General features: G+C 41.8%; 1 protein-coding gene across 5 annotated transcripts in view; it reads left to right on the forward strand.

The window, feature by feature from the left end:
- Positions 1–18592, forward strand: part of GTF2IRD2B (GTF2I repeat domain containing 2B) — a 74729-nt gene extending 56137 nt beyond the window's left edge. For 4 of the 5 annotated variants that reach the window (XM_053663476.1, XM_053663474.1, XM_053663475.1 and 1 more), the window contains 5 exons: positions 11105–11182; positions 13872–13955; positions 14670–14853; positions 15160–15188; positions 16780–18592. In XM_053663476.1, the coding sequence (XP_053519451.1) occupies positions 11105–11182; positions 13872–13955; positions 14670–14853; positions 15160–15188; positions 16780–18383 (1979 nt within the window). In that variant the 3' untranslated portion in view covers positions 18384–18592. Of the gene's footprint in view, positions 1–2609; positions 2673–11104; positions 11183–13871; positions 13956–14669; positions 14854–15159; positions 15189–16779 lie in introns of all 5 variants that reach the window. The other variant, XM_053663477.1, reaches the window with a different exon arrangement.
- Positions 18593–20841: the final 2249 nt, after the last annotated feature.

A 20841-nucleotide genomic window follows, 5' to 3' on the forward strand; every position in this document is an offset into this window, starting at 1 on the left:
TCTATAAGTGATTCTGCTTAAAGCGCCTGGATGTAGAAGTTAAGTGGTTAAAAGAAAAAGTTGGCACTGGTGCCATTTGTTGCTTTATTTCATTTTGACTTTCGATGAGCATGCCCAAATTCGATTGAACTGAGTTGAAAAGTATTATAGAAAATTGTTTTTTTAATCCTCACCTGAGGATATGTTTATTGATTTTAGAAAGAGAGGAAGCAAGGGGGGAGAAAAACATCAATGTGAAAGAGAAACATTGATGGGTTCCTCCTGTACTCACCCCAACGGGGGAACCAACCCGTGATCTTTCTGTCTGTGGGACAGCGCTCCAGCCAACTGATCTGCCCGGCCAGGGCTTGGGAAGCTCTTGAATTAGAACTAAAATGTGATCATACTTCCCTCCATTCATTTATAAATCTTGAGCCTCATATTTAAGGCCTGAACTCTTAAAGTGATTTGTGTATATCCACAGTAACATTAATAAAGTAAACTTCCTCTACAAATCTAGAGAAATGGAACGTCTTTGTCCATTTACAGGCAAGATGACCTTGTTTTTAGGAGTCGTACCTCTGTCTTAGTAGCAGAATGATTTGTATTTTTCTCTTAAGTCAAAAGTGTTTTCCATGGAGCTGATTGGCAGTCATTTTATTTTATTTTATTTTTAATCATTTTTTATTGTTATTCTATTACAGTTATAGTCATTTGTATAGCTTCTCTGACTTGGGGGGTCTGGGGTTCTTTATTGAGGAGGAAAATTCCAATGCCTCCTGAGCCATCGGTCCAGTCTGCTCACCTAAAAGAATTTGGGTAAATTCTGCCAGAGAACATACTACGCTAGATTTCTGGTCTTAGAATTGTTCATTCACTCATAAAGTTAGTCGTTTGAATTTAAGTGCTTTAAAGTAAGAGAACAGTTAATTCTGTCATTATTTAACTTCTGTTTATTTTTCTGAATTATATACAAGGTCCAGCAGAAGTAACACCTGCTGGAGTGTGATTGGCAGGGTAATAATATGGGTGTCATAATTTATAGTTTTAATTTGAACATTCACCTAAAATGTTATATGATGTGCTTGAGTGTCACATTGTTATATTACAGAATTATATGCTTATGATTTTGTAATAAAAGATTTTATAATAAAAAGGGGGTGTTATCTGTGCTGGACCCTGTGTGTATATGTATATATACATACACACAAAATATACACACACACATATATAATATGTACATATATAGTATACATATATACACACACTAAAATATATATGTATTTTATTGTGGTAAAAAAGACATACAATAAAATTTAACATCATAACTGTTGTTAAATGTGCCGTTCAGTACTGGCCGAGCCCTAAGTGTCAAGTTTGTTCACGTGGTTGTGAAACAAATCCTGAGAACTTTTCATTTTGCGAATCTATTGCATTAAGGAACTCCTTCCCTCCTGCCTTGGCAACCCCATTCTACTTTGTCTCTATGAATTTGACTCCTCAAGGGCCTCACGTAAGCAGAACTTTATAGTGTTTGTTCTGCGGTGACTGATGTATTTCACTGAGCATGATGCCCTCAGGGTCCATCCATGCCGGGGCATGTGACAGAATCCTTCCGTCTAGTTCCTGTTTCTCTCTTTTTCTTCAGCGAAGTCTCTGGCCCTCCCTGGACGTGAAGGAGGACAGTTATTTTGAATCCTGTTGAAATCTGTTCCCCCGCTACTACATTTTACTTCCCTTTTTTAAGGTGTTTGTCATTTTTTTAATGGATAGATAATATTTAGAAAAAAGAAAACCTACATGGGTAACAGTTGTAGAACTGGTGTTGAACTAGAGTCAAAAAGACTTCATTAGATGTTGGCCTTTGAATTACTTTATTTCTGAAGACATTTTTATTATTACACTAGAGTGGGAAGCCTATTTTTGATAGAGCTGAGTTAGTTTGATTTCTTTTTAATTTTGAATAATTTTAGATTCACAAGATGCTGCAAGAATAGCACACGGAGGTGCTGTATTCCTTCACCATCTTCCTCAGAGTTAATGTCTCACATATCAATAGTACAATAGCAAAACAGCTAAAATTACTTTCGAGTTCTTGTCTTTCTTACTTGACTAACAGTTCATCTAAGCCTTGCCAGATCTTTCTAAAATAAGCCAGTGTTAAATGAGATAATCTAATCAGATTTTTATCTGCATGTAAATTTAGTAACCTGTCAGGATTCTTGTCCACCGGAAAACTCAATTGTGCTTCCCTGCAGTGTAGACTGGGAACAGCCAGGGGCTGCTAGCAAGATCAGAGGGGAGCTGTTAACCAAAGCAGACAGCTTTTTCTTTATCCCCTTAATTCCTGATGACAGCAAGAAGAGCTCAAATAGAAGGATATTCTGTATCCATTAGTGTGGGTAACTCTGTATTATTGGATACTGTCTGAAAGTTTCTTATTCTTACTCCTTCCTTATAAGATTATCCTTTATTACCCTTTTATCCCTTCTAAAATTGAAATTACCTTTATTAAGTACAAAATGTATTTAAAATGCCAGGATAAGCTACATTTTTGGCTAGGAGCAGTAAAATGTTAGAACATGAGAATACATAATAATGAATGTCATTTTAGAATTTTTTTTTTCAAGACTCTACTCCGCTTGTCCCTTCAGAATCGAATGAGGACCCTGAAGCCAAGGTGAAAATTGAAGGTTAGTTGCTGAAAGCTTCCTCACGTTCACACTGCTAAGTACAGTTTTCATTTCTTAAAGCATTATTGCGGGGAAAAGACGGAAACTGATGTGTGTGCTTGTATGACCAGAGCAGCGGAGACTGGAATGAAGGGGGAGGGGCAGAGGAGGGGGCAGGGAAGGCAGGGGCTGGTTCACTGGAAACATTCCTCTCCTGCGGGAGTGTGATGAACAGCTCAGAAGCGGCCGCCACCCAGGCCTGGAGCCTGTGAGCTCAGTCTAAGTGCAGGCATCCACGGAGGTGGACTTCAGAGTGTGATTTTAAAGAGATTTATACAATCCACTATGTAAGGTTATTTTCTTTAAAGCGCAGCCTGTTAGGGTTTTTTATTTAATGTGGCATAATATTTTATTAAAACTAAATCTTTTCTAAAATTAAATTTATTGGGGTGACTGCATTTTTGTTTGATGTTTACTTAAAAACTACACCTAATAGTTATAAACATATTCTAAGGATATTCTTTACAATTAAAAATTCTTAAAAAACATTTTTTATTGTTCATATAAATGAGACCATTTATCCTGGAGTCTGTGGGTTCTCAACCCATTTAGTTAAAAGAATGTACCTATTTTCTTTCACTGTGATCCATTTAATAATCTGCTAAAACCATTTTTATCTCTGATGCTGGAATATATGAGCTGATCCATAGTGTCTTCCTAGTATGAGAAGTTCTTTTATTTTATATATTTAGGGATTAAGGTCATTAGGTATATAATTCTATCTTAGCATGTAATAAAATCTCACTTATATGAACAGATGTGATTTTGAACTGGGAAAATCTGAATTATAAAATAGCATTAGTAAAATCTGAATTTAATGCAAAGATGACACCCCCACCCTCCTCCCTTCCCCTCTCTCTAAAAATAAATAAATAAAATATTTAAAAAAAAATAAATAAAATTGCAATTTTATCATTTTTCCAGTGGACACATGATTTAACAAGAAAACATAGTGCTTGAGTGATAGTATACAAACTATACAAATTATGCTTTGAAAGGAATCATTTATGCCCTCAAAGTTGTATTTGCTTTTTTTTTCAGTGAGTCCTTTCTATTTGTATATAATATTACTTCCTTGAAACATCACAGCATCTAAACTGGTTTTGCCATAATGGGAAATTGAGATTGAATGAACATTCTCATCCTAATTTGATTGTTCTGATGTACTTCACTTTTTTGAATTCTAAAAATGGTTTCATTAAGTTGGTTATTTTAGGGGGAAGAATACCTGTCTTGCCAGTGTGTATAACAGAGAAAAAGTCGGGGCAATGGGAGTGCCCGGCAGGTAGAGAATGGCTCGTGGTGATTCTTTTGGAAAAACGCTCACACACATTCAGCAGGAAACCGAACTGTCTGGCTCAAGACGAACTATACACAAAACAGAGCGGACTAAAGATGTCACAGTGTACTGTGGGAATCTCAGTTTTGTTTAGAAAAATTAGTATATGAGCTTCCAGTCAGGATGGCTCGCCTCCTCCACAACCACATCAAAGTTACAACTAAACTATGGACGACCGTCACTGAGAACCCCCTGACGTCTAGCTGAACAGGAGACTTGTGACTAAGGATATAAAGAAGCAGCCACGTTCAGACTGGTGTAGTGGGCAGAGACATAGAATGGGCTGGTCCCACACCTACATTGGCAGTTTAAGTCTGAAGGGATATCTTGGCTTCAGAGGTCCGCCCTGTGGAGCAAGGGATCCCAGCCCCACACCAGGCTCCCCAGCCCAGGGTTCCATTGTCAGGAAGAGGAATCCCCATTAACTCCTGGTTGTGAAACCAGTGGAGGTTGTGGTTGAATAAGACAGAGGATGGCTGGAGTTTCAGGTGTTCCCCTTAAAGGGATTGCACAGCGACTTACTCAGACTTACCTTGAGCTCCAGCGCTGGGGCAGCAGGTCAGAGAGCACCAGAGAGGTAGGGGGAGGAACTGAATTGTTCTGTTCCAGGACAAGGGCTGGAGGGGCAGCTTTCTCCCAGATAGAAGTGCTAGCTCCTTTGTTGAGCCTTCCCTCTCCTCCCTCCCACCACAGCCTGCAAGTAGAAGCAAGTACCGTATCTGAGTCTCCATCAACCTGGCTAATACCCTTCATCCTGACCTGTTGATTCCCTGAGACCCCAACCTACCCAACTTGAGGACTCAAGCCTCTTTCAGTGGCTTTTCCATACAAATGGCCTGTCTTTTGTCTTCATACTGCGACTTTCCTAAAAATCTCTCAAAAGCTCACCCAAACAAGTAACATCTGGCCTCAGTGTGCCTGTACCTCTTGCTAAGCAGCCTCAAGCCTGGACTACTAGCAGCCAGCCTCAGTTTGCAGCTTAGCCTCTCCCAGGCAACTCCAAGCCCAGCACAAGTGACAGCCATCTGCAGATCACTTTGAAGCTCATACCAAGTGGCCCCAGGCAGGGCACAGACAGTGGCTGAACTTGACCCACACCAAAATGCCTCCTAAGAGGCCCCAGACTGGCACACCTTATGGCCATCTTCAGTCCACACTAGAGCAACACCCAACCACCTCAACAAATGAACCCAAAGGGCAGACTCAGCAGCACCAGAGCCCTGCCAAAGCGAAGCTGGCTCCATAAGGTGCCCCCTGCATGACAGCTCCTCCTCCATAGTCTCAGCCAGTCCTCACAGCCAGTCAGCTTAGGAGTCAGTTGACTTCCCACTGAAGTGCCAACAGCAGTCAAAGCTCAACTACAGCAAGAAGGCATATACAACACACAGAAGGGATATACCTGGAGTGCCAGCTCAGGTGACCAGGGCAACTGCACCAGCTGGCCTGACAGGACACCTACTACATAAGGCCATGCTGCCAAGGCTGGGAGACACAGCAGCTCTACCTAATAAGGGGAGGGAGGCAGCCAAAATAAGGAGATGAACATGTCCCAAATGAAAGAATAGCACAAAACTCCAGAAAAAGAGTTGAACAAAATGGAGACAAGCAATCCACCAGATGTAGCATTCAAAACACTGAATATAAGGATGCTCAGTGATTTCGGTGAGGACTTCAACAAAGAGATAGGAAACAGCCCTGGCTGGTGTGGCTTAGTTGGTTGGAGCATCGACCCATACACCAAAAGGTCAGGAGTTTGATGCCCAGTCAGGGCACATGCCTGGGTTGCAGGTTTAATCCCCAGTGGAGGAGTGTGTGGGAGGCAACTGATTAATGTTTCTCTCACTTCCTTCTTTTCTCTTTAAAGTCCATAAACATGTTTTTAAAAAAGAGATGGTAAACATAAAAATGGAAATAGAAAACAAAAAAGAACCACTCAGAAATGAAGAATACAGTAACTGAAGTGGGGAATACACTGCAGTGAATCAACAGTAGATTAGATGATGCAGAGAATCAAATCAGCGATTTGGAAAATTAGGTAGCAGAAAACACCTCGTCAGAGCAGCAAAAGGAAAAGAGAATCTAAACAAATGATGGTGCCTCAGTGCACCATCATTTACCATTAAGGGGCCTCTGTGACAACTTCAAGTGTACCAACAATCGCTTCAGAGGGGTACTGTAGGGAGTAGAGAGACTACAATAAATTAAAAACTTATTTGTGCCCTGGCTGGTGTAGCTCAGTGGATTGAGAGTGGACCCAGAACCAAAGGGTTGCCAGTTCGATTCACAGTCAGGGCACGTGCCTGGGTTGCAGGCCAGGTCCCCAGGACAGAGTAAACAAGAGGCAACTACCCATTGATATCTCTCTCCTTGTCTTCTCCTCTCTCTAAAAATGAATAAATAAAATATTTTTGAATAAATAAATAAATACCTGTTTGAAGAAATAATGACTGAAAACTTCCCTTACTTGGTGAAGGAAATAGACATACAAGCCCAGAAAGCACAGAGAGCCCCAAACAAGATGAACCCAAAGAGGCCCACTCTAAGACATACCATAATTAAAATGCAAAAAGTTAAGCCCTGGCTGGTGTAGCTCAGTGGATTGAGTGCAGGTCTGTGAACCAGAGGATTGCAGTTCAATTCCCAGTTAGGGCACATGCCTGGGTTGCAGGCTGCAGGCCAGTTCTCAGCAGGAGATGCACTAGAGGCAACCATACATTGATGTTTCTCTGTTTCTCTCCTTCTCTCCTTCCCCTCTAAAGATAAATTTAAAATCTTAAAAAAAAGAACTCTTTTAAAAAAATGCAAAAAGTTAAAGGTGAAGAGAGAATCTTAAAAGCAGCAAGAGAAAAGCAGTTGGTTACCTACAAGGGGGCTCCCATAACATTATGAGCTGATTTTTCAGAAGAAACTTTGCAGGCAAGATGGGACTGGCAAGAAGTATTTAGTGATGAAAAGCAAAGACCTACAACCAAGATTACTCTACCCCAGTGATTTTCAACGTTTTTCATCTCATGGCACACATAAACTAATTACTAAAGTTCATTAGCACACCCCCAAAATATATTTTTTGCCAATCTGACAAAAAAAATAGGTATAATTTTGATTAATTCACACTGGAGAACTGTTGTTGTGTTGGCTGTTGTCATTTTTTTATTTGACAATCTACAGAAAAAGAGGTTAGTGTCCCTGACTGAATAGTAAAGTATTGCATGTTTTAAAGTTTTTTGCAGAACACCACTTGAAAATCACTGCTCTATCCAGCAAAGCTGTCATTTAGTATTAAAGGACAGATAAAGAGCTTCTCAGAAAAAGCTAAAGGAATTCATGATCACCAAACCAATATTACAAGAAATGTTAAAGGAAGTTCATTATTATAAGAAATGTTAAAGGAACTTCTTTAAGAAGGAGAAGGAAAAGGGGAAGAAGGAGGAGGGGGAGGAGATCAAAAACATAAGTAATAAAATGCCAATAAGTATATATCAGTAGTTACTTAAAATGTAAATGGATTAAATGTTCCAATCAAAAGATATAGAGTGGCTGAATAGATAAGAAAATAAGATGCTTATGTATGCTGTCTTCAAGAGACTCACTTCAGATCAAAAGCTACATGCAGGCTGAAAGTAAAGAGTTGGAAAAAGATGTTTCATGAAAATGGAAATGAAAGCAAAGCTGGGGTAATAATTCTCATACAAAACGGACTTTAAAACAAGGCTACAACAAGAGACAAAGAAGGGGGTGGTGGAGAGGGGTTGTGGGGAAAAGGCAGAAAACTGTACTTGAACAATTAAAAAAAGGTTAAAAAAAGAAAAATCTAACAATAACCAGAGGGGAGAGAGGAGGGGTTAATGGGGGGAAGAAAGAGACAAAGAAGGACCCAGCAATTCCACTTCTGGGTATTTATCTGAAGAAACCTAAAACACTAATTCAAAAAGACATATGTTCACTGCAGCATTATTCACAATAGCCAAGATGTGGAAGCAACCAAGTGTCTGTCAATAAGTGAAGTAATATTACATATACAATTTCATAAAGAATGAAATCTTGCCATCTGCATGGATGGGCCTAGAGGGTGTTTATTAGGCAAAGTGAAATAAGTCAGAGAAAGACAAATACCATGTGATATCATTTATATGTGGAATCTAAAGGACAAACGAACAAACAAAGTCACAGATACAGAGCACATTTTGATGATTGCCAGATGGGAGGGATATTGAAGGAATGGGTGGAAAGGGGGGAGGGGGGAATTACGAACTGCAAATTGGTAGTTACAAAATAGTCATGGGGTTGTAGTCCAGGGAATACAGTCAATAATATTGTAATAACTGTGTATGGTGTCAGATGGGTACTGGATTTATTGGGTAAACACATCATAAGCCATGTAAATGTCTAATGACCATGCTGTAGCCCTGAAACTAATATATTTGTATGCAAACTGTAATTGAAAAGTAAAAAAAATATTTAAAAAATTAATATATAGGAAAAATCCATAATAAAAGAAAATACAAATAGAACTATACACAGGATTCAATTTTTCCTCCTTCTACCTCCCCTATTTCCCTAATTCTTCACAACAAGGCATATATTACATAAGTATTAAGGGGAAAAATTCAGCTATTGATCGTCTCTGTGCACATGGACAGCTTCTGCTGGGCTTTTGCCCTGACAGCCTTCCTAGAAATTATGAGTGATGTTGTCAGGCAACCTGAGTGCTGAGGAGAGGGTGTCCCCGATCCCCAGATATTAGCGAGGTTGGATTTGTTCTTGAAGTCAGTGGGGCCTGAGTAGGTTTGTGTATAAAATGTATTTACGTGGCCAAGGTTCAAAGTCATCTTCGGACGTCAGTGTGGCATCAGGTTCCACCATTCTGAGCCATGCAGTTTTTTTTCCTTGAAGTTCTACCAAAATAACCCCTTAAGTTACTTTTAAAATATTTTATCGAGGTGAAATTACCATAACATAAAATTAGCCCTCTTAGAGTGAACAGTGCAGTGGCATTTGGTACATCCATAGAGTTCGGCAACCAGCACACCTCTTTGTAGTTCCAAACATTTTCATCTCCCTGGAGTAAAACCCTGTACCCACTGAGCCTTTCCTCCCCCTCCCCACTCCCATTCAGCTAACTAACCCCTGCCAGCCAGCGATTTACTTTCTGTCTCTGTCGATTCACCTCTTCTACAAATTTCATATTGATGGGATTATACAGTATGTGCCCTTTTGTGTTGGGCTGCTTTCACTTAAAACCTTCAGGGTTTATCCATGTTGTGGCATGTGTCAAACTTCCTTTTCAAGTCTGAATAATACCATCTGTTGATGGACACTTGCGTTCTTTCCTTCAAGTATGGTTTAAGTTATAAAGAGAAGTATCCCACATTAGCATCCAAGTCCAGCCGTGATTTGAATGCCAGAAGTGTTCTCCAAGGCAGACTCTACACTGTGCTGCATCAGGATTGCAAGGGAAGTGTAGGCTGGACCGGCCTTTTGTCCTGGATAGAAGTTTTTTTTAAAGAATTAGCCATAAATTGGCCCTGGCTGGTGTGGCTCAATGGATTGTCAGCCTACGGACTGAAAGGTTGCTGGTTCAATTCCCAGTCAGGGCACATGCCTGGGTTGCCCGCCAGGGCCCCGGTTGGGAGCGCACGAGAGGCAACCAGTTGATGGTTTCTCACTCTCTCTCCCTCCCTCTCCTCTCTCTAAAAACAAATAAGTAAGATCTGAAAAATAAGAAAAAATGGGTCAAATTATTTGGCAGTTAATATAGCTACTAACAAGCGTGCACCTACAAAGGTCTAAAAGCTTTCGGAAGTCCATCATAGGAGTCACGCCCTTCATCTGTCGGGGATTGTTGTGATGGCTCATGGAATGCGGACCAGGTGAGCAGTTTTAAACTACCTTACAAGGTGGTTGAGCAGTCAGTTCAGAAAGAGTCATTGTTTACCTAAAGTGAGAGTTTTAGAGGAGTTAAGACTCATTTTAGAGTTTTAGAGGAGTTCACCCATTAGTGAAAATGCCATCCATTTATTTGAAATATGTAGGGTAATTTAAATGGGTTAACTGCCCATTTACCCACTAATTATAACTGGGTTTTGATCAGTTTTTGAATTGTGCTTCCTGTGTTTTGTGACGGATGTTCCTACTATGAGGAGGCCAACGGTAAAACGTGAGCACTTTCTGAGGACATGGTGCCGCCCGCCCTCTGGCACCCGCTCTCCCCACCTGACTGTAATGCCCTGAATTGGGCCCTGGTGTTCTGGGCTCAGTGGCATCAGCTGCCCTGAGGGAGTCTGCATGTTTCAGGAGACCTCACAGCAGTTCAGTGGTCCCTTCGTGTTGAGTCTGACTGTTAAGAATAGGAGCTTGCGGGATTTATTAGATCGGAAAAATGACTAATTTTGAGGAAAAGAGCAGCACATTTCCCCACATTTCCTTCAGAAATATGTGTTTGGCTGCAGGAAAACCTGGCGGCAGTTGTCGCCGGTGTGGTTCCTCGTGTCCCCGTGAATTTTTGTTCTGAATGCAGGCGGATCACCTCAGGGGCCGAAGTTCCTGGGAGAGGACCAGACGGGAGCCACACTTCTCACTGAGAGCTTGAGGGAACATTGTGTGAATCGTTGGACAAGAAAACAGAAACATCAACTCTGCTTTGACTGTCAGCGCTGAGCACTTTTGTGGCTGCGTTAAATCATATTTCATCTTCCTATTTCATTGTCTTCCTGGACACATATGTGTTATGTCCTATTTTCCCCCTTTAAGCTGAGAATAACAACAAAGGTCAATATTTTTAAACATCCTTCTTTCAATATCTAGTTAGACTGACTGAAGTAGTGGGGCTACGAACTAAATGAAAGCAACGGTGCCCTTTCCCCCCTGACAGCACCGTGAAACTGCAGAGACTCAAATATCAGTGAGTGCCAAGCCATCGGGCTTTCCTCCAGCTAAATGTTCTCAAGATTTTTTAAAAAGCCATTCTGGGCTTCTGAGTAATGGCACTTCGACATTTTTAGATGAGAATTGGCCTAATTTTCTGTAAGTTCTAAATTTTAATTTCTGTCTTAAGGAAACATAAATTCATCCAGTACTTCAAGTTCTGCAAAAGGTGTTGAAGATCTTAACATCGTTCAGGTGACAATTCCAGGTATGGAAGTTTATCTGGCTTTATCATAAGTAATGTTATATTTTTCAATTTTATTATATTTTAACCATTTTGTGACATGAATCAGTCTCTTGGAGTTGTGGCATCTTTTGTTTTCCTTAATCCACCCTGTCAACTATGGAATGACAATTCAGGAATAGAAAATATGCTGCAGATTCCTACACACTGAATGTCTTGCTTAGAGCATTGTTAACTGATACGTTGCTCTCCCAAACATACCCTGGCATTACGTGGAAAACACGTAACGGCAGACAACTCCAAAAATTAGCTACCATTGAATTAGACTTGGCCACACAGGGGAAGTTTATTTCCTGCCCGTGAAGTAATCTCCTTTTCCGAGTAAGTGATGTAAAATATATTTGGAGAGATACAACAGAATCTAATAGCATAGTTCCTCTGGAGAAGGAAACTGAGAGCTGAGATAGGGGTGAAAGAAAGGTGTTTCACTGTGTACTATTTTAAATCTCTTTTAAAGTATATTTTATTGATAATGTTATTATTACAGTTGTCCCCTCTGTCCCCTGCTGCCCTGTACCCCCCTCCCACCATCATTCTCACCCTTAGTTCATGTCCATGGATTGCGCATGTGAGTTCTTTGATTTCTCCATTTCCTATACTGTCCTTAACATCCCCCTGTCTGTTTTGTACCTACAATTATGGTTTTTAATTTCTACACCATTTCTACCATTCTTCCCCTTCCCCATTCCCAGATGATAACCCTCCAGATGATCTCCATACCTATGAAACTGTTCCTGTTCTGCTTGTTTGCTTAGTTTGTTTTGGGGGGTTTTGTTAGATTCAGTTGTTGATAGTTGTGAATTTTTGCCCTTTTAATGTTCATAGTTTTTCTCTTCTTTTTCTTAAATAAGTCTCTTTAACATTTCATGTAATAATGGCTTGGTGATGATGAACTCCTTTAGCTTTACCTTGTCTGGGAAGCACTTTATCTGCCCTTCCATTCTAAATGATGGCTTTGCTGGACCAAGTAATCTTGGATGTAGGTCCTTGCCTTTCATGACGTAGAATATTTCATGCCAGTCCCATCTTGCCTACAAAGTTTCTTTTGAAAAATCAGCTGACAGTCTTATGAATACTCCTTTGTAGGTAACCCTCTGCTTTTCTGTTGCAGCTTCTAAGATTCTCTCTTTATTTTTAATTTTTGGCATTTGAATTATGATGTGTCTTGGCATGGTCCTCTTTAGTCCAACTTCTTTGGATCTCTCTGTGCTTCCTGCATGTGTATTTCCTTTGCCATATTAGGGAAGTTTTTATTCATTATTTTTTCAAATAGGTTTTCAATTTTTACTCTCCCTCTTCTGCTTCTGGCATCCCTGTAATTTGGATGTTGGCACATTTGGAGATGTCCCAGAAGCTTCTTATACTATCCTCGTTTTGGTTTTTTTAATTCTTGTGTCTTCTTTCTGTTTTTGTTGAATGTTTATTTCTTCCTTATGTTCCAAATCATTAATTTGAATCCCAGCTTCCTTCAGGAAGGAAGGGAACAGAAACTGTTGGTTTCCTATAGATTTTTCTTTATTTCATTTAATATAACCTTCATTTCTTCCTTTATATTGTTGCCATACTCAGTGAGTTGCTTAAGCATCCTTATCACCGGTGTTTTGAACTCTGCATCTGATAGGTTGGCTACCTCTGTTTTGTTTAGTTCTTTTTCTGGGGTTTTGTTCTTTCATTTGGGTCATATTTCTTTGTTTCCTCAATTTGGCAGCCTCTCTGTGTTTGTTTCTGTGTATTAGGCAGAGCTGCTTTGACTCCCCGTAAAAGGCACCTGTAAATTGTGTGGGGCGAAGCTTTAAGTAATCACCAGGTTGGGGCAACCTGCTTTACCACTTTGTGGCTCTGTGTCAACAGAGGACTCAGAGAGGGAACTGTGCTGCTGCCTGGCTTCTGGGGGTTTGCCCGGCACTTGCCCCATTTCCCTCAGGGATCTCCCCTGATTTTATTCCACCACACCTGAGTGTGGGACCCACCATTCCTGTTCTGTTGCCAATGCAGCCACTGTCTCTTCACACCACCCTGTGTCTCCAACCCTTCCACCCATCTGGATGATTGTGGCTTCTTTAAATCCTTGGTTGTTGGACTACCATACAGTTTGATTTTCTGACAGTTCTGGGTGTTATTTGTTTTGAGATTTAGTTGTAATTTTTTTTTGTGGTTGCACGAGGAAGTGAAGCGAGTCTACCTATGCCTTCATCTATACTGGAAGTCCTCTATTTTATATCTCTTGGATTTGAACCATGTAGTTTATTTATTCAAAAATTAAATTAAAAAAATTTAAATATTGAAAAATACTCTCTTCTAATCTTAATACATCTTATTCCTTTTACATGTCATACTGCATTGGCTAGGATTGCTGTTATAATGTTGAATAGTAATGGTGAAAGTAGACATCCTTGTCCTTCATGGTATTAAAAATATTCCTGAAAGTAGTATGTAGTATGTTTATACAGAGTTATAATTTTGAAAAGTCTTATGTCATCTGTAATGGCTTCCATTTACAAATTTCTAAAATGCTTCATTTTTGCTAAAACTAAATTGAATGATAAACCAGGTAAAATGATTTTTCATATGCCAATGAGCATTTCCTTAACAGCTTTCTTGAGGGCAAATACATTTATAATCCTAGTTTGCGTATTTGTTTAATTATTTTTAGATAATGAGAAGGAAAGGTTATCGAGCATTGAAAAGATAAAACAACTCAGAGAACAAGTCAATGACCTCTTTAGCCGAAAATTTGGTAAGTTTTTATATCATTACATATCCAAGTTTTATATATTTGCAGTATTCCTTTTTTTAATAACTTTTTTAAAGGTTTTATTTTTTAGAGAGGGAGAAAGGGAGGCAGAAAGAGGGAGAGAAACATTGATTGCTGCTTCTCACATGCCCCCAAGTGGGGTCCCAGCCTACAACCCAGATGTACGCCCTTGACCTTTCAGTTCCCAGTCCAGCACTCAACCCACTGAGACACACCAGCCAGGGCTTGCAATATTTCTTTTTAATTGACTACTTTAGCTAAGAAACTGATCTTTATGTGAAGGATCAAAATTAGTGTGTATTTTTATTGAAGAGGTTTTATATGGAAACACTGATTACAATAATAATAATATCTATCTTTGATTTACTGCATTCTTACCATGACTGAGCATCGTTTTTAGTGCTCAACACATGATTAAACATTTAATCCTCACAAAACTCTTTTCTGGTAGATACTATGATAATACCTATTTAATGGACAGAGAAACTGAGTCTGCTGTACTACCCATTGCCAATTTCAAAATCAGTAAGATTCTTCCTACATCACAGTACTACTGGAAATTAAAGTAATAATGGCTGATCACCAGTGCTGCCCCTTGATACAAAGGATTTTTAAATCTTGACATTAAAGATAATGCATAGTTTGAGTAAGTAAATGATGAACACAACTAATTTTTTGCTGTTTATCTCATCACAGGTGAAGCCATTGGAGTGGATTTCCCCGTGAAAGTTCCCTACAGAAAAATCACATTCAACCCCGGCTGCGTGGTCATTGATGGCATGCCCCCGGGGGTGGTTTTCAAAGCCCCTGGTTATCTGGAAATCAGCTCCATGAGAAGGATCTTGGATGCCGCAGAATTTATCAAGTTCACAGTCATCAGGTAAGTGAGAGGTCCCCTCTTGGTCATGAGAAGGAATCTGCAGATAGTAACTTGACCGAAGTGGACGAGCAGGGCTACTCCAAGAGACAGGCTGTGGGCCCCTGGGGCAGCTGCTGCGACCCACTGCCTCTCGGCTCATTTTATCACATCCTGCTTCTGTGAGCTGTGTCCCTGCTCCTGTTTCTTGGTGGTCGTGGGCAGCCTGTCTCAGTTTCATCTGCCTAGTGTAGAGGGAGCACCCACAAAGGTTTGCCAAATAGAACTAAATGAACATTGTTGGATTCACCAATGTCTCTTTCTCTCCAGACCTCTTCCAGGCCTTGAGTTCAGCAATGGTGAGTATTTGGGGTGGTGACATTATTCCAGCAACCGCGTGTAGTGGGAAATGTCGGTGGGAACTGACCACAGGGTCCTTGCTTCTTGAGCTGTAGAGCAAAGCATGCTGCTCTTTATACGCATTTTATTTTTCCTGCTAGTTGGAAAGTCTTGTAATTCTGTTCCTTGAATTTTTTCACATATCAGTTTGAGAGAGCTTGCTACACGGCAGACTGTGTGTGTGTGTGTGTGTGTGTGTGTGTGTGTGTGTGTGAGCCCTTTGTGGTCTGGGCTCATATCGTGATACTGAACTACTCTGTCTCAGTTGGTAGATAGTGACTGCTTGGCCACCCCAGCCTCACCCTCTGGGCACAGCCCCAAAATCCCAGTTCAGAACCAAAAAGGGCACAGCAGGTACTCCCGTAGTCCCCCTACCCTGCCCCAAGTGCTGAGGTCGACATCTGTTCTGGTGAGCAATGCCCCAGGCACTCTGCTGGGTAAATAAATATCCTGAATGTCTGCCCTGGAATTCTTGCAAGCAAGTCAGTATCCTGCAGTATGAGTGAGGCAGAAGGTGTAGAGATGTTCTCAAGAGCTTGGATTACTAGGGAACCTCTTCAAAGTTTGGAAACTTAAGTACCCTTTTCAAATGTGCAGTTATTACTCCTAAATTCCTCCAGTTCTAAATGATTGTTTACATTTTCAATAACTTTATTGAGACATAATATACATGCCAGAAAATGCACTTGTGTAAAGTACACACGATTCAGGGTGTTTTTTTTTAAGGGAGCTGTGCAGCTATCACCACAGTCTGATGTTAGAACATCGCTGTTACCCCCGCCCCCCAAATATTCCTCCCAACCATTTCAGTCGTTTCCCATTCCCACCCCAGCCCCAGGCAAGCCAACCACTAAGTGCACTTCCTGTCTCTGCATATATTTTCTTTTTTTTTAAATTTGGTGTGAAGTTCAAGCATTTAATTTTCTACTGAAAGACGACCAAAGGTAAGTTTCTGTGTTTTTGTTCTCAAAGTAAAGCTCACCTGCCCGGGGGTCAGGTCCATTAAATTTAAACCAAGTGAGCTGTGCTCGGTCCCACGCTACCACCTGTGTCTTTGTGCCTCACAGCAGGTGAATTCTATACCTTCTGTGTTCATTCCCTTCCCTGGTTCCAAAGATCTCTTGAAAATCAAGTGAAAAAACATCTGTTAAATGCAAATATATTTTCAAATCATTCTTGTTTAAACTAAATGTGGCAAATAGAGCTACTTGCTACTTCACCAAAGATGTCTTTTGTGTGGCTCACATACCTTTTAAAAAATGGGACTTAGTTGCCAGTATTAAAAAGCAAGGGCTTTTTCATGAAAATCCACTTCTAGGCTTTCTTTAGAAACCTGAAGCTCTGGCATCGGAGGGCCCACATCCCTCTGGCAGCAGTTTGCTGGGGCTGAGTGTCAGCCGTCCCTCCCTGCAGGGGGAATCACTCTCCAGTTAACCACGCCTCCCAGCCGCTTTCTCTCTCCAATTTATCATCATGCTTTTGTGGCTGTTTTTCTAATAGTAGAGTTAAAAGGAAAATGAAATATATTTGTCTTCATGTCTCTATTAAAAGTGGGAAAAAGAAAGATAGACCAAGAAGGCCGTGTATTTCAAGAAAAGTGGGAGAGAGCGTACTTCTTCGTGGAAGTGCAGAATATCCCTACGTGTTTAATATGCAAACAGAGCATGTCTGTGTCAAAAGAATACAATCTAAGACGCCATTACCAAACCAACCACAGTAAGCACTATGACCAGTATACTGAGCAGATGCGTGACGAGAAGCTTCATGAGTTGAAAAAAGGACTCAGAAAGTATCTCTTAGGGTCATCAGAAATTTTGTGTCCTGAGCAAAAACAAGTATTTGCAAATGCGAGTCCAAAAGAAAATGCTGCCGTGCAGCCTGCAGAAGACGTGACTGGGAACTTATGGGAGAAGTTACGTGAAAAAATCAAATCCTTTGTGGCCTACTCTATTGCCATTGACGAGATCACAGATATTAATAATACCACCCAGTTGGCCATATTCATCCGTGGGGTCGATGAGAATTTTGATGTGTCCGAAGAACTTTTGGATACAGTGCCCATGACAGGTACAAAGTCTGGAAATGAGATATTTTTGCGTGTTGAGAAAAGCCTTAAAAAGTTTAATATCGACTGGTCTAAATTAGTAAGTGTGGCCTCCACTGGCACCCCTGCCATGGTAGATGCGAACAACGGGCTTGTTACAAAACTGAAGTCCAAGGTGGCAATGGTGTGCAAGGGTTCAGATCTGAAATCCGTTTGTTGCATTATTCACCCGGAATCACTTTGCGCTCAAAAGTTAAAGATGGACCACGTCATGAATGTGGTGGTTAACTCTGTGAACTGGATATGCTCCCGTGGACTGAACCACAGTGAGTTTACAACTCTGCTTTATGAACTGGACAGCCAATATGGCAGCCTTCTGTACTACACGGAGATTAAGTGGCTCAGTCGTGGGCTGGTGCTGAAGAGATTTTTTGAATCGTTGGAAGAAATCGACTCCTTCATGTCCTCCAGAGGAAAGCCCATTCCTCAACTGAGCTCTCAAGACTGGGTGAAAGACTTGGCCTTCTTGGTGGATATGACAATGCATCTGAACACTTTAAACGTATCTCTCCAAGGGCATTCACAAATCGTTACACAGATGTATGACTTGATTCGGGCATTTCTGGCAAAACTCTGCCTTTGGGAAACTCATCTGGCAAGGAATAATCTGGCCCACTTCCCCACACTGAAATCAGTTTCCAGAAGTGAAAGTGATGGCCTGAACTACATTCCCAAAATTGTGGAATTGAAGACTGAATTCCAGAAAAGACTGTCTGATTTCAAACTCTATGAAAGCGAACTGACCCTGTTCAGCTCCCCTTTCTCCGTGAAGATCGAGAGCGTACACGAAGCGCTGCAGATGGAGGTCATTGACCTGCAGTGCAACACGGTACTGAAAACCAAGTATGACAAGGTGGGAGTGCCCGAGTTCTATAAATACCTCTGGAGCAGCTACCCAAAATACAAAAACCACTGTGCAAAGATTCTTTCCATGTTCGGGAGCACCTACATTTGTGAACAGCTGTTTTCCATTCTGAAGCTGAGTAAGATGAAGTACTCCTCCCAGTTAAAGGACTCACAGTGGGACTCTGTCCTCCACATCGCGACATGAGAACACTTCCAGCCATTCCCCACAGGGAGGAAGACTGGAATCCTCCCGGCCCGAGGGGTTTTGAGATGGGGAAGTGAAATATTCAATGTTTCTGTTTTTCAGTGTTTTTCACTATGACTTGGAAACATAATTTGCAGTATCATAACTGTTTTGTAATGATATTTTATGCTTCACTATAGTCCAGTAAAAACCTAGAAAGGTTTCTTGTATTTCTAGGAGTTGACTTTCCTTATGCCTGGCCTGTGTCACTCACTCATATACTTGCTTCCTGCCTATAGCCGTTGGGGCCGGCATCTCCAGGTTTAACCAAGTCAACTGAGAACAGGGAGGTAGACGGATGTGTGTATTCATTGAGGGGCACGCATGCACACACATTTATCACCCCCCCCCTTTCAGATGGTGTCCCTCTTGACCTACCATGGTTCCAGGTTCAAGTAGGGTTGGTGGGAAATGTATTCACAGGCTGCAGTATCCCTGTGTTACTGGCCTCTGCCTCCACAGGACCCCAGAAAGGTAGGGCTGGAAATGGAAAACCCCTGAACAAATAGCATTTGCCTTGAAAAGGCAGAGAAAGTTGAGCCCTGCCCCACTTGTATTTTTTTCAACTTCATTTTGAAATAATTCGAATTTACAGAAAAGCTGCCACAATGCAGATAGTATGCCTGTCAGCCGGATGCCCACACGGAGCACTTCACCCTGTGCTCCCTCACCAGTTTGCCTACCCCACCTCTCCTGTCTCCTGTGTGTTCAGCGGCACCTGCAGGGTAGAAACCAATGAGTAACTGTGATGTGTGTGCAAACTTCTGTGCGTAATTTTTATGAACATTTGAGGGAAAGTTGTACACCTCATTTACCCCTAAATACTTTATGGAGTATTTTCTAAGAATAGGGACATCTTTGCCCTGACCAGTGTGGCTCAGTTGGTTGGGTGTCATCCCACTAAGCAGAAGGTCACTGGTTCGATTCATGCCTGGGTTGCAGGCTGGCTTCCCACTGGGACACATGGGAGAAGCAGCCAATTAATATTTCTCTCCCTCTCTTTCTCCCTCCCTTCCCCTCTAAAAATAAATCAATAGCCCTGGCTGGTGTGGCTCAGTGGACTGAGCACTAGTCTGTGAACCAGAGGGTTGCAGGTTCGATTCCCAGTCAGGGCACATGCCTGGATTGTGGGCCAGGTCCCCAGTAGGGGGCAAGTGAGAGGCAACCACACACTGATGTTTCTCTCCCTCTCTTTCTCCCTCCCTTCCCTTCTGCCTAAAAAACAAATACATAAAATTTATTTAAATAAATAAAATCTTTAAAAAAAGAGATATTATCTTAACATTACCAAGATTTAGTTACCAACTCCAGTGTATCAGACATTGATGCGGCACTTTAATCCGTTTTACCATTCATACTCCAACTTTGTCAGCTGACCCAGTAAGGGCCTTGTTATTAGCATTTTCCCCCTGGCGGGTGGCCATAGAAAAACACACGTGTGCACGTGTGTGTATCTGTGTTCTTGGTCTCTATTTGTCATTGGAATTAGTGACCCCAAATTGTGAAAACTTCAGGTTGCAGGAATTAATCTCATTAGGGCGCAGGCAGGCTAAGGACCGTGATCCAGTGGCCCATGCAGGAAGCAGTGGAGAAGGAGGCTTTCATAAGGGTGAGGGGAGGCTGCAGGGGGGAGAGACCACAGTCTGCAGGTGGTTACCTGGCAAGGCACCCAGTGCCAGCTGGAGCCTGAATGCTTGTCCGCAGACACGGGAAATGACCCAGCCTGGGCAGTTCCTGTCATTGGAAGGTTGACTGCAGGTACAGCTGGGTCCTGCTAGTTCAGAGGCTTACTTCCTGGGAAGAGACCCAGGATGGACTGATTTATGGGGATGGGGGGACCAACTCCTGGCGCACCTGAGCAGATGTGTGCCCCAGATATCATAGGTGGGGCCCTGCATTAACCAGACTTGCCTGAGACTTGAGAACTTGAATAACTTTCAAACAACACTGGTTGGCTGGCAGGGAAGGCTCAGCCTCCCCATTTTAGAGACAGACAGCTGAGGCGCAGAGTAGTTGAAAGGGCTGCCCTGGGCCACATGCCCAGCAGAGGAGTCTTCAGGACTCAAACCCAGGTTTGTGTGACTCCAAAGCTCATGTTCTTTTTCCTTCTCTAAGTGGCCACTGTACCCGATGTGGAGACTGTTGTACAGCCTCAGCTCATCTGTCACATGTGTAGCTCCCTGGTGGTTAGCCTGGTGACAGGCAAGGGACAGCTGGGGCTGCCTTCTCCTGATGGGCCATTTGTGGGGTGCTTTGCATTAACTCCCAAGGCCCCTAGATTCCTTCTTTACCCTGCAGTGTGTGTTGGGACCTGGGTGCCTTGACCAGCACTGTCACTCATGTGACGGCAAAATGACTGAACGAGTGGGGTGGTTTTCAGCAGTCATACTGATGCAGTGTTTGCGAATGGGAGCTGCAG

Source organism: Artibeus jamaicensis, unplaced genomic scaffold (genome assembly GCF_021234435.1).
Source record: "Artibeus jamaicensis isolate MK-2021 breed Jamaican fruit bat unplaced genomic scaffold, CSHL_Jam_final contig_3182, whole genome shotgun sequence".
Taxonomy (NCBI): domain Eukaryota; kingdom Metazoa; phylum Chordata; class Mammalia; order Chiroptera; family Phyllostomidae; genus Artibeus; species Artibeus jamaicensis.